This window comes from Enhydra lutris, unplaced genomic scaffold (assembly GCF_002288905.1).
Source record: "Enhydra lutris kenyoni isolate GAN:26980312 unplaced genomic scaffold, ASM228890v2 scaffoldscaffold9, whole genome shotgun sequence".
In the NCBI taxonomy this organism is placed as follows: domain Eukaryota; kingdom Metazoa; phylum Chordata; class Mammalia; order Carnivora; family Mustelidae; genus Enhydra; species Enhydra lutris.
Window position 1 is genome coordinate 157,891 of NW_019154093.1, and position 15,132 is coordinate 173,022.

Here is a 15,132-nt window from a genome sequence, read left to right on the forward strand (position 1 = left end):
CATCGGGTACACACATTGCACATAGGACCACATTCAAGGACGCAAATGCATGTATGTATGCCCCTTTGCACACACAGTCACACAGGCTCCCCACTGCTATCATGCTCAGCAATCACGAATTCACAGGCAGACCCTCCGTTTTCAGCCACCAGGCGGGCTCAGCCTCCCCTCCTTGTCTCTCCCCTCCCCCACCCCCATGACAGGCAGTAAGTGCTCCTGCCAACCTCAATGCCTGTCTTCGGCTTCCCGCCCCCCAGGGGTCCCCAGATCCCTGATTAACCCCCTCGCTAATTGGCCACCAGCCCCTTGACTTTGCTGCAGGCCTTCTCGGGAGCTGGGAGCGAGAGGCTGCAAATTGGCCAAGCAGGATGGGTCTGGGGAATAGAATGCGGAGGTGGGGTGGGGGTGCTGCGAGCCCAGTGCCTGGCTAGAGCCAGCAGTGCACACCCGGTACCAGAGCTTAGGGGAACACTGACATCATATTCTCCGCAGAGGGCACCCCTATGAGTCATGGGTACACAGTCGCATGGAGCCTTCCCTGCACACACATTTACACACACTCAGCTGTCATGGGCATGGACGTGATTCACTCCACTTTTTTACGCAAATGCATGTGAACATTCGCACATACCCAAGTGCATTCATGAACAAACCCAATACGTGTGCAAGCAACATCTGACATGTACATAAATTTACCTGCTAGATACACAGAAACCATTTATTCATGTACATCAAAACACGCCTTGTTTAAACACACAAATGCCGTCCTAGGTATACAGGCTTGCAAGCACATACACTTACATTTTACACAGACCTATGAATATGCTCCTAAGTGTACTTGTAGGCACATATGAACACGCATCGACATGTGAGTACACACCTGTGGAGTCCAGGCATACATGCACATACCACTCACGTGTGTGGTACCTTGATGAACAGACTACCAAGTGGCCACGGAGTAGGGTGCCTCTTTAGCCTGCCTCTGGCTTTGCGCAGACTGCCAGTAGGGGTGGGGAGTGGTGGAACCCCCCTGCGGTGCAAGATGCCGTTTCCCAGCCTCCATCTCAACACAGAACCTGGGACCTCTGTTGGGTTCCCCTTGGCCTTCAGGGCTCCACAGAAGGGCAGAACTTCTGGAGCGCCTGCCTGGCTCAGTCAGTGGAGCATGAGACTCTTGATCTTGGGGTTGTGAGTTCAAACCCCATGTTGGGTATAGAGATTACTAAACAAAACAGAACAAGATGGAAACCTTTAACCAAAAAAAAAATAAAATAAAATAAAAAGGGGGGGGGTAGAGCTTCTGGCTTTAGTCTCTGTTGTTCCTGTCTGCTTGGCTCTGGGCCTGAGCCCACAGGGAGAGTTCTACTCTGTAAGCAGCTTGGTGCCCACAAGAAGAGGATTTCTCTTTCCATTCCTGCTGCCAATCTGCTGTGTGACTTTGGGTAAGTTGCTGTGCCCCTCTGTGCCCGGTTTCCTCAACCATAAAATAGCATTTGAAAGCTTTGTGTTGGAAATCCTCCCAGGACCAGCCTGAAGAATGCATGGGGTCGTGTTTATGGATGTGCTTTACTCAGCCATGTGACGTTTGGGAGAGGTGTCCCAAGATGGTGAGACTCCAGGGTGGAGGGTCACATGCATTGAGGTCAACTTAACTCTTCATTGAATAGGTGAGGAAGCTGAGGCCCAGAGAGGGAGCAGCGATGTGGGAGCTAGAAGGCCTGACCTCTGCCTTGTCGGCCCAGAGGTCTGCTTCTCTTGAAATCTGTGTATGGAGAGAGCAGGTGCGCACAGTGCCCCAGGCAAGGATGGGTGGCTGCCTGCCGAGGGTGTGGGGGTGGTCTATGCAGGCCTCCTGCCACCACTGTACTGAGAATTCTACCATGAGAGATTCTTCTGGCTGTGAAAGACTTTTTCCTTCCTTCCTTCCTTCCTTCCTTCCTTCCTTCCTTCCTTCCTTCCTTTTTTTTTTTTTTTTTTTTTTTTTTTGTCCTCTAGCTTCAGACCTCCCACTAGACACCGTCATCTCCCGGGGCTGAGGGACCATGAATAGCGCCTGAAACTGCTCCCAGCCTCATTATGGAGAAGGGAACTAGGTGACAACCACCCAGAGCAGAACTCACGGGAGAAGCTGCCAGGTTGCCCTGGCCACTGGGCGGCCAGGAGGGGGCAGTGAGGAACTGGCGGCGGCAGCGCGAAGGGAGGGGTGGCTCCTGAGGCCCGCGCGAGGCTGGCCTGCGATTATGTGTTCCTGTAACTGTGTGCTGATCTGTGTCCTTGTTTGCACAAGGGCAGGGCTCTAGGTGCGGTGTGTGCACATGTCCCTGGGCTTGGGATCTAAAGTGTACCCGCTCACGTGTGCAGGTGTCACCTTGTGTGTGTCTGCATGTCTTTGTGCCTAAACGTGCAATCTTCACGGGGGCGCGCGCGCGTGCGCGCGCGGGTCCTGAGCGCGGTGTGCCTGCGGGAAGCCCGAGCCCGCACCTAGGGACCCACTGTGTTCCCCAGCAGTTCAGGGCGCGAGGTACTTCCAACTCTCACCGTCTAGGATAGTTGAGCCCTCAGTCCGGCTCACTTGGCTTTGGAGCAGGAGCAAAAACAAAAGGTACCTGTAAACTTGGGCACCAGGGGGTGGGGCGGACCAGAACGGAAAACCCTAGCATGCCGCTTAGGACTCTGAAGACCAGGACTCCCGGCTGGGGGAGAATCCGAAAGCTGTTTCAGGTGCATGGTGGACAGAGCGTGACCTCTGGCTTGAGAGAGACCCAGGTTTGAAGCGTGCCTCCGCTCCTAGCCAGCTGCACGATCTCAGGCAGCTCAACCTCTGAACTTGTTTTTCTCATGTGTGCCATGAGACCCTTGCCTCCCAAGGTTGGGATAAAGTGTGTGCAGTCTTGGGCAGGTAGTAGGCGCTCAGCAAATGCTCATTCTTCTCAGGATTAGCCCTGCGAGGTGAAGCATGGGGTCACAGCTCCCAAGTGGAGGAGCTGGAATTTAAGCTGGGGCCGCCTGCTTCCCAGAACCACATTCCTCCCCTCCAATTCCCCAGCAAGGGCGGCTCCCGACACCACCATTTTGTCTTCTCCCAGGGCGGGCGTCTGGCTGCCTGTCAGTCACCGGCCTCGAGAAGCCAAGTGCTGACTAAACACAGGCCCGAGCAGGAGGGTGGAGCGAGGGGCTCCGCCGGGGGGAGCCGGCTCCTGCGCCCCCTCCCCTGCACCCCCACCTCCAGCAATGAGCTCAGAGCGGCTGGCGCAGCAATTGCTGACAATTCAAAACTTCTGCCCCCTCTCCTGGGACGCCGGTGGGTGACTCTCTCTCCCTGAAGAGCAGGCGTGACCAGTGGAGTCACTAACCTTGCTCCCCGCCCCTCTCCTGGGGCCACCCCACTGCGTCTGCTGATCCCGGAACTGGAACTGGGTGTCTGCCCATAAATTACCCCCAGGGACTGTCACCCGCAGCAGCTGTGCTCGGAACAACCGTTGCTTCCTGGGTAGGTCATTTTTTGGGGTCAGAATAGAAACTCAGCCCCTCTGCCTTCCCAGGCAGGAGAGGGGGTGTACAGCAGCCTAAAAACTTTTTATCGGATTCCGCTGAAAATCATTCTATTTAAGGTAAGTTGCTTGGGTCTGAGAGGCAGACAAGATGCCGGCCAGATGTTGGGAGGCAACATCAGCATTCCGCCAGTGCTCCTCTTCTGCCTGATGCGAGTGGCCAACAGCTAGTCTCCCCTGGCCCCAACACGCAGCCCTTGCTGGCTGAGGGCCGGGGGTCTGGGCTTCTAGGTCCCCCAACCTTCTAAACCAAAATGGTTTCCGGCCTTCATCTCCACCTCCCACACAGGGTACACCAACCAGACCCCAAGGGCTCCTGCTCCTCGAGCCTCCCCCCACCCCCAACCAGACCTCCCTCCAGAGCTCTGGCCACCACCTGTGGCTATTAATGTTGTCCCCTTCCAAACACTTTTCCCCTTAGAGACAGACACACACATGCCAGAGGTGGCTGAGTAGCTACAAAGATTTATCAAATTATTTAAAATGTTGGCATTTACATATATGCATGTATAACATAAAATCGTTACTTGGAATCCTCAGGTCACCGGGTGCTAATGTGGTCCACACATGGGCCTGGTAGGGAAACAAAGGAGACTAGACTTGGAGCCACAGGGCTTAAAAAAACTGGACATCCTCCTAGGGGCCTAAGAGGAGTAGGGTGAAGAAGAAGGGGTCACCTCAGGGGTTCGGTTTAATCCTACCCTCAGGGGAGAGGGACGCACTTCCAGACTGTATCCCTACTACACAGATGCCCATTCCCTGAAATCGACGTGGCAACCACACCCAGAATCCACTGGAATAGGTCCTTATAAATATATTCATATCAGAGAAAACAAGGCACTTTGGGAGCATAACAGCTCACGCTCCTACATGTACATCATTCTAGACAGGAAGTAAAAATTGGTTAGTTTCTCAAGTGAGTTAACTGAGTCAAGTTAATACAATAACAGAACTGTTCCCTAGCCCTCACTGAGGCACAGAATGAGGCGTATCTCCTAGTGACACCTGGTCCCAGGTCTGCTGGACCCAGGAGAGCTCAAAGCCTGAAGCCCCCAAGAGGCCTGACATCTCTCCTGAGCAAAAGCCCCTCACCCTGGGGCACCAGCCCCCTCCCCAGGCCCAGAGGTCAGGTGAGGGGGACTGCGGAGGGAGGCAGGCTGAGAGCAAAGCTGGGACACAGTGGGAATGCTTAAGCAGGGTCACCAAAGCCAAAGAGACCTCAATCTGTCCAAGCTGGCGCTGCAGAGCCGGAGGACCGGCGCCACGGGAAGAGATTTCACATTAGCCCTGACAACACCGCCTCGGCTCTGCGGTGACATTGGCCAGGGTCGTTTCTGAGGGCGCTTGAGCTTCCGCTGGAGGCGAGCTGGAGCTTGGGCCAGCTGCTCTGAGCCTCCGAGGGATCGCATAGCCTGCCCCCTCCCTGTGGCCCTTCCTTTGGAATGTAGTCCTCTCACAACCATGGCAAAGCCACAAGTCACTTCTGACACCGCCGATGGAAGCTGGGTCCCTGGGCCGCAGGAATGGGGGCAGGTCCCCGGGGCTGGGCAGACTGGGGAAGGGAGGTGGCTCCTTGCCTTCAGCGCTGAAGAGTCCTCAGGAACCACTGTTGCACACACTCCCCAGCTTCGGCCCCGTTTAAGTATCACTAAACTTTGCATTCTACAATTACAGGATTCTAAAGGCACACAATTACCTGCATAGGGTCCTTTATCATCTTAAAGGGCTCTGGGTTTAAGGAAGTGGGGGGGTTTTTTGTTTTGTTTTTTGGTTTTTTGGTACACATATGCATAAATAGAGCCCAGAGGGCCTCTCGGCTGACTGGGTCCCCAGCCCCCCGAGCTGAGGAGGCTGCGCAAGGCCGGCTGCTACAAAGCTGAGCTTGGCTGCATAGATTTTAATGAGAGCGTCAGGCAGAGCTGTGCTGTTGCTCTCCGGGACTTGCAGATCATTACCAAACCAGCTGTAGGATGAGAACACAGCACATCGAAACCCTAGGAGGTCACTGAGCTAATGATCTAATCCTACCTTCCACAGGCAGTGCCCCCCCCTTCTGCCCCCAGCCCTTTCCAGGGCGGACTGTGTCCATTCCAGAAGCCAGGCCAACACCGCCCCCTTCAAGGTCAGAGCAGAATGATAGCGAGTGGCTCTGGCTCCCCCTTTTCCGGAATGGAGGGGGATGGGGGTAATTTAGTCAAAGCCGTTAGGCCCAAACCCTGGCCTGGACAGGCCCCAGGACTCCTGTTTGGGAGAACCACTGCCGTCCACCTGCCTCTCCAGCCACTGCTGGGCTGCAGCCAGGGACACCTTCAACAGCCATTTTAGGGTTCTGAAGAAAGCACCTTCAGCTTCCAATGTGCCAGGCGGGAGCACACACAGCCTGGACTGCTCAGCACTGGAGCATGGGGCCAGCCCTGTGCCAGACACCTGATGTGAGGAGGGGGAGGAGGGTCCACTCGGCAGCAGCCCCAGCAGGAGGGCACGAGGGCCCCTACAGGCTCGGCCCCCCGCACTGGGAGTTCACGGAGAGAAGGCAGGGGGGAGCAGCCAGCCCGGGCACAGCGGTAGTAGCCATGATTACACGCACTCCTCAAGCCGGAGGGCTTTATGAGGGCTTTGGCAATTACTACAACCATTTGCTGTGCTGGGTAGAGACAGATCCTGTTTCTCTTTGTTTCAGGGCTCTGAAAGCCAGAGAAGCCAGGAGAAGCCGGTTTCAGCATAAGAGGCTACACAATAGTTAGGACAGAAGAGAAGAAACCTCACTGTTGGCCAAAGCTGACCAGTTTTTTCTGAGTAATAGCACCTGTGTATTAGCTCTGGGAAGAGGGGGAGTCAGGGAGGGAACATCACCGCACGCACTGAGGTGGGAGCTGAAAACTACAGCCAGAGCCCCTCTGCCTTTCAGCCCTCCTCACAGCTGCCAGGCCCCCCTAGGCAGCTACCTGCGGCAGCCATGAGCCTGGGGGACTGAAGTTTCTACAGCTGGCAGAACCTATGCTTAAATTGGGGAAATAAAAGGGGGACAAGTTGCAGAGGAATTGAAAACAGCACCTGTCAAAGCTGTGTACCCCCTTCCTTCTCTCACTACCTCTGGTCCCCCAGAAGGGCAGCTCCCAAGGTCATGTGGTTCAGTGGTGATAGTAGAGGGGGAGCAGAGAATTTTAAGACAGGCTACAGGCTCTGAGCAGCACGGATAGGCCTGGCACTGGCTCTGAGCCCTCCTACTGGACTCCCACCTACGGTGAGGTCTGGAGTAGCACAGAGCCAAGACTGTTCTGCCTAGATTCTAGCAAGTGCTCACTATTTGGTCCCAGAAGGCAGAGGTGACTTGGAATCAGGAATTCTGGGCTCTAGAGTTCTGTCACCATCCAAAGTGTAACCCAGAGCAAGTCATTTCCCATCTCTAGATTTCAGCATCATCAAGGGCGCAGGAGTCCAAGGAGTTCCACCAGCTCTGCAGTTCCGAGTCTCTAGGCTTGGCTCCTGACAGTTAGCAGAGGCCAGATCCCTGCGCACTGGGGTTAGTTTGGTCATGGGTATTAGAAGTCTGAACTGGGCCGTGGTAGCTAGAGCACCTGGTAGCGAGGGAGGGCCATTTAAGGGACACCTGAACACCACACTCTGGAGAAAGGGCTTGGGAAGGAGGCAACAAGCTCAGCCTTCAGAAAGGCACCATTTCTGGGCAAAGGGAGAGACACTCCTTAGGGCCTCATGGCTCCTAGAATAAAGGGCGTCCAGACATAGACACGGCTTAGCAAAGGGAAGCTCATCTTGCCGACCAGGGCAGAAAGGGGTGGCAGTCTGGCTGCTAGGGCATGTAGCCTGCTCAGCCCTCTTGGTGCATGGGAAAGGGGCTGCAAGGACAGGGGCTGCCCCTAAAGGGGCAGGCTTTAGGACCAGAAGATGGCTGGTATTATTTGAAGGATAAGAATTTTGGAAGGAGACCACAGTTGAAAATGGCTCTCAGGGGAAGTTATCAACTCCAATCTAAATCCAATCGAAGGGATCTGCTTTGGAGTATTTCCTTCTCTCAATATGTAACAGTTACTTGAAGAGAAGAGGGAACATCTCACTACTGAATCTGGGGACCTGTCCATGGGGAGATAGGAAAATATATGTTGATCTGGAGGAAGCACTTGGATATATCTTTGGTTGCTTCAGGGAAGACTTTGGCCCCTTGAAATTCTTTTTCCTCCCTTTCCCCCCGCATTAGACTGCTGGGATATGCATCAAAGAAAGCAGCAGGAGGAAAGAAAAAAGAGGTGGGTAGCAGGCAGAAAGAGTTAATCCGACCAGTCGTCCTCATCAAACTCAGAGGAATCATCTTCCGAATCGCTATACTCCACGGCAATTCGACGGGACAAGATGGTGGCTACGTCGTTGCCCACAACATCACGCTTCTCTTGTTCCTGCTGCTCCTCAACCCTGCGCAGCTGGAAGCCTGATGTGAGAGAGAGAGAGAGAGAGAGAGAGAGAGAGAGAGGTTTAGAAGTCAAGTCAATCTCAAAAGGTCTCAGAATCCACACAGGCCTGAGGAAGGGGGAGTGACCAGAGGTGGGACAGAGTCAGGGGAACAGGTCGGGGGAAGAAAGATACTCTGAGAAAGCAAAAAGGGAAAGGCGGAAGCAAGGAAAGAAAGATGAGGGTTTATCCAATTCTGGCCCCAGTGCTATAGGCGTGTCGAAAAGGAAGCCTGCCATTCTTTCCATTTCCACTCTGTCAGGCTGGTGAGGATGGCACTTCTCATGAGGGTCTAGGTGGGGAGTGGTCACCGAACTGTACCCACTGGGAATGCAGTCTGCCCAGCTGATTACCGCTGAGCTCAGCTGCCCCAACTCCTCTCCCCCAGACAATCCTTTAGTTCTAAGAAGGCTCACAAACAGAAGAAACCACTCTAACCCACTGGGACCAGACCTAACCTCTGACAGAAAGAGAATAAATGTTCCACAACAGTGAGATGATGAGGGAGGGCAGGAAGGTGGGAAGGAAGGAAGGGAAGGAGACAAAGAAGGAAGGGGATTGGAGAAAAAGGCCGAGGAGGACAGGGTGAGAAAGGGGAAGAGAGAAGGGAGGACAGATATGAAAGGCACAAAAGTGGAGGACAGGGCATGACAGTGTGGCCAGAGAAGTACCTTCTAGGGTAGTGATGCTTGGTTTTCTCTGTGGCACAAAATGAATGCAAACACAGGCAAAACATCTCTTGTCAATGTCAAGACAAGGTCAAAGACCCAAGTTAAGTATCCCTAACTTTACTTACTTACTTATTGTTTAAAGTAACCTCTGCACCCAAGGTGGGGCTCTAACTCATGACCCCAAGATCAAGAGCCACAAGCTCTTCTGAACCCAAGAATCCTTTACTTTAAACTAAGGTGGAAAGAAATCTACATTTTTCATATTTTTAGAGTTAAACCTTTCTTTAGGGTGATCTGAGGCCTGAGGTCCCTCCCAATCTGTGCCCACCCAAGGGCATGGAACCCCTAGTCCAATCTCCAGTCATCCTGGCTGCAGAAAGACAAGGCCTCAAGGTCCTGGACCCAGCACTGGGAATTACCTTGACGTATGGCTGAAAGTAAGTCGCTTCGGGCATCACTCACAGGAGGCAAGGACGACTTAGGCTTGGTGGCATCAGAAAGCGGTGGTGGGGCAACAGATGGGTTTTCTGCACCACTGGAAGGGAAAGGAGGGGGCCCCGGAGGAGGAGGAGGGGGGGGAGGGGGAGGTGCACCTCCTCCTGGTTGGGGCAAGGGAGGTGGTGGCAGAGTTGGGTAGTCAGCTGTGGGCGGTGGGGGAGGAGGCGGAGGGGCAGCAAAATCGGGGTGAGGTGGGAAAGATGAGGGTGAAGGTGGTGGTGGGGTCCCTGGAGGCCCAAATCCTCCAGGCGGTGGCGGGGGTGGAACACCCATCATTGGAGGTGGAGGCGGAGGGGCAGGTGGTGGAGCAAACCCGGGTTTGGAGCCAGGTGGAGAGCCCAGAGGAGGAGCTGGTGGTGGGTGGCTTGGGCTGACCACGCTGGATCTTTTGGGTCCAGCTAAGCCAGGCCCTCTTTGGTTGCTGTCTGCTGGGCAGCTGAAAGGACAAAGAAGAGACCCACCATCACTCTCAGCATGTAAATACCCATCTCTAATAAAGCTTATCTACGAAACTAGGTTCATTTTCGTTGACTGCTATCATTTCATTTTTGCTCAAACAGAAAACACCTGAGAATGGTCAGAACAGACCAACAATCAATGACAGTCTTGTAACGCAATGAGCTTCTCATCAGCAGGGGGATGTAAGCAGAAATTGAGAAAAGCTATCTGAAAGAAGTTTAGACTGGGATTCCTCTATCAGGTAAGGGTTGGCCAAGGTCATCACCTAGGTCCCCCTCAAACCTTCCAGCTTCCTTCCAAGGGAAGACACCCTCCTGAACCCTCCTCTAGGACAGACAGTCAGTTTAACTGTGGAACCAGGACCAAGAGGTGTGCAAGAAAAACTGGAATAAAAATCCAAACGTCGGGCACAGTGGGTTAAAGCCTCTGCCTTCGGCTCAGGTCATGATCTCAGGGTCCTGGGATCAAGCCCCGCATAGGGCTCTCTGCTCAGCAGGGAGCCTGCTTCCCTTGCTCTGCCTGCCTCTCTGCCTACCTGTGATCTCTGTCTGTCAAATAAATAAATAAATAAAATCTTAAAAAAAAAAAAAAAATCCAAACGTCACCTACCCACTGGGCTCTAGTCCTCAGGCTATTACCATTCACCAGATCTCGTGAGGGCAGGAAACCCAAGCTAAGCTGACCAAACCTGAACAGGGCACAGATTGAGGTAAATGCACCTCAGTGTTCATGAGGAAAGTCCTGAGAAGGGATGAAGATCTGAGGGTCAGCAGAGATGGGAAATGAATGTGCCACCAGACTTTGCCTGGGCTGAGAGACAACTAAGGAGCATCCCTCCCGGGTCAGATATGCTTGGCTGCAGCTGTAAGGTCTCAGGCCATGTGTGAGGCTGAAAGGTTTCTTTTTCCACCGTTGTACCTACCCTCCACTAATAACTACTCCTCAGAAAAAAGCATCCATTTTGGAACCTTCCACAGACCTTCAAGCCTTAGCTGCACCTGACAGGGCCGCCAGCCAAAAGCACTCTGGGATGAATGCTGTCAAGAGCCACCAAGAATGGGGCCGGGTTAGGGGAGGGGTTACAGCACTGCTCTAGGTGTCCAGCTGAGGGGTCTTCAACATATCTAATCTCCGATTAAACAGTGTCCACAGAGAACAGTGCATCTTTCAAAGCTCTCATTTGTCAGGCATCAGAAAGGGAAAAGTAACTGTAAGCAAACACTGAAATCTGAACACTCCTCAGACCCCTTTCCAGCCATTTTCTAACTCTTCCCCTGTACATCTCTGCCAAACACCAGTACAGACAAAGTCGAAGTTTCACCTCCCTTTTTCCTTTGTTTCATTCTTTCTGGCAGTGAAATGAACCAGAACAGGGTAGAAAGGTGACTGATTGCTAAGTTCCTCGATAACTGGGCAAGGTGTCTGTTAAATATTTTAAGGACAGCAGACGATATACCACTTTATTCCATGCTGAGTTAAAGCTAAGAAAAAACAAGAGGTAAGCTGGTGATCTCTATCTGCTCCAGTATAGCTAGTTGTTAAGAATATGGGCTCTCGGGGCGCCTGGGTGGCTCAGTGGGTTAAGCCACTGCCTTCGGCTCAGGTCATGATCTCAGGGTCATGGAATTGAGCCCCACATCGGGCTCTCTGCTCAGCAGGGAGCCTGCTACCCCCTCCCCCTCTGCCTGCCTGCCTGTCAAATAATTAAAATCTTAAAAAAAAAAAAAAAAAGAATACAGGCTCTCTCGAGACACGTAGGTGGCTGAGTCGGTTAAGCGTCTGCCTTTGGATCAGGTCATGATCCCAGGGTCCTGGAATCGAGACCTGCATCGGGCTTCTTGCTTGGCAGGGAGCCTGCTTGCTTCTCTCTCTGCCTACTCTGTTGCTCACTCTCACTCTCTCTGACAAATAAATAAATAAAATCTTAAAAAAAAAAAAGTTAAAAAAAAAAAAAAAAAGAATATGGGCTCTGCAGACAGAATGACCTGCTTTCCAATCAAGGCCCTGTCTCTGACTGGCTGTGTGACCTTAGGTGAATTCATTGACCTCTTTGTGCCTCACCATTTACTCATCTGTAAAATGGGTACCTATCTCAGGAGGGCTGTTGTGAGGATGAAGCAATATATACAGTGTTTGGCATAATGCCTGGCACCTCACAGACAATTAATAAAATGTTAATTATTTCTATTATCTAGACAGACCTGCTTCAAGTTATTTTACTGGTCCTGCCCTGAATTTGGAACAATTATTTTGGTGTTTTTTTTTTTTTTGGACAGATCACAAGTAGGCAGAGAGGCAGGCAGAGAGAGATAGGAGGAGGAGGCAGGCTCGCCACCGAGCAGAGAGCCCGATGCGGGGCTCGATCCCAGGACCCCGGGATCATGACCCGAGCCGAAGGCAGAGGCTTTAACCACTGAGCCACCCAGGCGCCCCAAGACTTTATTTTTTTTAAGTAATCTCTACACCCAACACGGGGCTCAAACTCACAACCCTGAGATCAAGAGTTGCATGCTGCACTGACTGAGCCAGCCAGGTGGCCTGAGGTACATTTATTTTGTCTTGAGTATGTAACCACCCAGAGTAGACAGGAGAGAGAGCACCATTTACCTGAATTCTGCTGGTGGGGGAGGCAGGCTGTCCTCAGAGAAGGAAGGAGAAGGTGGAGAAGTGGAGTCTGACAGCGGTGGTGGTGGGTAGCTGTTTGCGTCCACATTTTCAACAGAGCCAATACTGCCGTTCTGGTACACCAAGGTGGGTGGATACCTGACAATGAACCCAATGTCAAAACTGTCATTTAAAGAGTGTGAGTGGTACTCTCTCTTTTTTTTTTAAGAGACCCTACAAAAATGCATTTGATACAAAAGCTTTTAGGAAGAAAGAAATAAGAATATTCCCACATATTTTCTGCTATTCTGAAACTTTATTTTAGGACTAAATTCAGGATTAAAATTTAGTACTGAATTCTATTGTTAAGTCTCTCCCGGCTATTCCTGCTGGATTCAGAGGAATGGGATTCAACACGGATAATCAAAACCATGCTGCTCCTTCCCCAGTGCCGGCTGGCCTTGTCAGATGCAGCAGTTCTTTTAAATTCTCTCCCAAATGTTAAGAGCAGCCTATCCGCAAAATCCCAAAGTCTGTCTTGTGGCAAAGGGCAAAGCTGAGCCCCAAGGCTAGTGAGCTGCAAACACGTGATTGGCACACAGCCTGGTGTGGAGGTCAGCAAGCCTCTGGAGTACTCAAAGGCCAAGGAGGCATTTGATTGTAAAACCAAGCTAAGGACAAATGCAAGTTGCTGTGTGGGAGCTAGACTCGGTCTCCCTGCCAGGTCTCTTATCCAAAAGGACGAGCTGCCAACTTAAGGAGGGTACTAGGGCCTGTGCCTCACGCAAACCTGTCCCTCAGAGCACTGGGCCTTGGGTGACCAACAAACCTCCAAATGACACGAATACAACAAACAGCAGCCAGCAAAATACGGTTGGTTCTGCTCTATCTCCCCCTTCTCTCCACTACTGCTGGGTTCTAAAGAACTCATCTCAAACAGACCCCGGAGAGAACAGAGCTGGAGGGAACTAACGAGTCAAATGATGCTCTGATGCAGAAAATCCCCAAGGCCTGGAGCCCTGTAGGCTTGGTACATCTCTTTATAGGTTCACCAACAAGCACACCCAGGCAGACCAGCCATGTCGCCCAATCCCAAACTTCTTGGATAACAGGAAAATGGAAGGCAAAGTCCTCATTTTCGCTAGTCTCATTACACACATACACAACAAAAACCAAATGAACGTGCAAGTTTCTGGCCTTACAGTCACAGAACCTAGGACAAGGCCTGTCTGAACAGGATGGGACCACAGAACAAATGGCCCCTTTTACTGGGAGGTGAAAGTAATGAAGGTACCCTCAGGTCTGATTTCCCTGTAGAGAGAAAGGTTTATTTTTTCTCTCACCATCTTCATCACTCTTTAAAACAAGTCTCTTAATCCAAGAAGAACTAGTGTCAGAAGTGTCAAGATTTCTAAAAGTCAAGATTTTCATGGTAGAGTTATTCCTAAAAGCAAGAACAACTCAACTCTTTCCTTTTATCATTCCTAGACACCCGGCATGGGCTGGCATGGTTCTCTGACAGCCAGGATGCAATGTATTTAGAGAAAAAACCAGGGCAACATTCATGCCAAGCAGTCGTGGTGACTTGGCTTTGAATGTCACACAGGTCGGACACCAGGATAAGCATCGAACCAAGCTCAAAACCATTTTTTCCCCCTTTTAAACCTCCAGTGTGATTTGGTATTGGGAAATGGGTCAGACTGACATCTACTGTTTCCCGATGTAGATATATAGCCTCAATACTGGCCGAGCGACCTTTCCCACACTGTCTCTGAGGTCTGCTTTCAGTCCCTTGGCCAGCCTCTCTCCCGAGACTGACAAAGGCTGACTGAAAAGTTGCTTCGGTGATGTGCACAAATTCTCTACCGGGCCATTTCCAGTCCTGTGAAATGCCCAGCTCTAAGGCATGACCTTCAAATCAATGCTCTGGAGGCAAAGGACTCCCAAGACCACTTTTCTTTTCTTTCCAGTCTTTCCTTTGGGGCCCACAGACATACTAGCGTCTGGCAGAGCAAGGGCACTAGAAGCCGTGGGCCTTCTTTTCCGAACTACTACAGTTATCTCATTTAAACTGCTGAGTCTCTTGATTTATTCAGCAAATTTTTATCACCAGATGGATGCACGTTAAGGTAGCTGATGAACAGTGATATTGATCTTAGCCACACAGCCAGACTTCAGGGGGGTGTGAAAGGTGCCACACCAGAGCTGCCAGGCTGTTACCCCCATGGCCCCAGGCCCTTCAGAAATGCTACCAATAATACGAAAGCATTACCTACCCAGAAGGCCCCAGCTTTTCTTTGGATTCCACAAACTCCTGTCCCATCTTCATCTTCTCCCACTCTTCCTTCCGTGTCTTGATTTTACGTGGATTTACATTCCCTCTATTTGGATTATCTTTCTTTTCTTTCTATAATGAAAAGAAACAGAAAAGCCTTTGTAAAACATTATTCCAAAGTCCTTCATTAAAACTCCATCCACCTTCAGGGATGCACACCCAAGAGATGACGTGCCTCGACAACACACAGTAACTAGAGAATTTATAGAATTACTGGTTTTGGAGTGACCTAGAGGTCACCTAGTCCAAACCACCTTCCAAGGTCAAACACATTCACTCAGTTCAACACTCAGACACCTCTACAGATGGGAAACTCACTACCTTTCTGGGTAACTCACTCATGTTTCTGAGCAGCTCTAACTGTTAGCAAGTTAGTAAAAAGCTATTTGTTACTTGCTCTGCCACAAAGGTCAGTCACTGTCTCTGGGACAAATATAAGGAAACAGTTAACAAAACAAAATCAAACAACCAATGAGGAGTTCCTCAGCCTGTTCAGCTGCACTCGCCCCTGGTGCTCTCTTGGGCCTCCCGGCAGCCATTCTAATGGGAT

General features: G+C 51.5%; 1 protein-coding gene across 5 annotated transcripts in view; it reads right to left on the reverse strand.

The window, feature by feature from the left end:
• Window positions 1–3,996: 3,996 nt before the first annotated feature.
• The window catches only part of LOC111142836 (WAS protein family member 2), a 79,475-nt gene continuing 68,339 nt past the window's right edge, over window positions 3,997–15,132 (reverse strand). For all 5 annotated transcript variants that reach the window (XM_022496159.1, XM_022496161.1, XM_022496162.1 and 2 more), the window contains exons 6-9: window positions 14,524–14,654; window positions 12,251–12,406; window positions 9,106–9,620; window positions 3,997–7,995 (exon numbers count right to left, since the gene is read on the reverse strand). In XM_022496159.1, coding sequence (XP_022351867.1) covers window positions 7,838–7,995; window positions 9,106–9,620; window positions 12,251–12,406; window positions 14,524–14,654 — 960 coding nt within the window. In that variant the 3' untranslated portion in view covers window positions 3,997–7,837. The remainder of the gene's footprint in view (window positions 7,996–9,105; window positions 9,621–12,250; window positions 12,407–14,523; window positions 14,655–15,132) is intronic.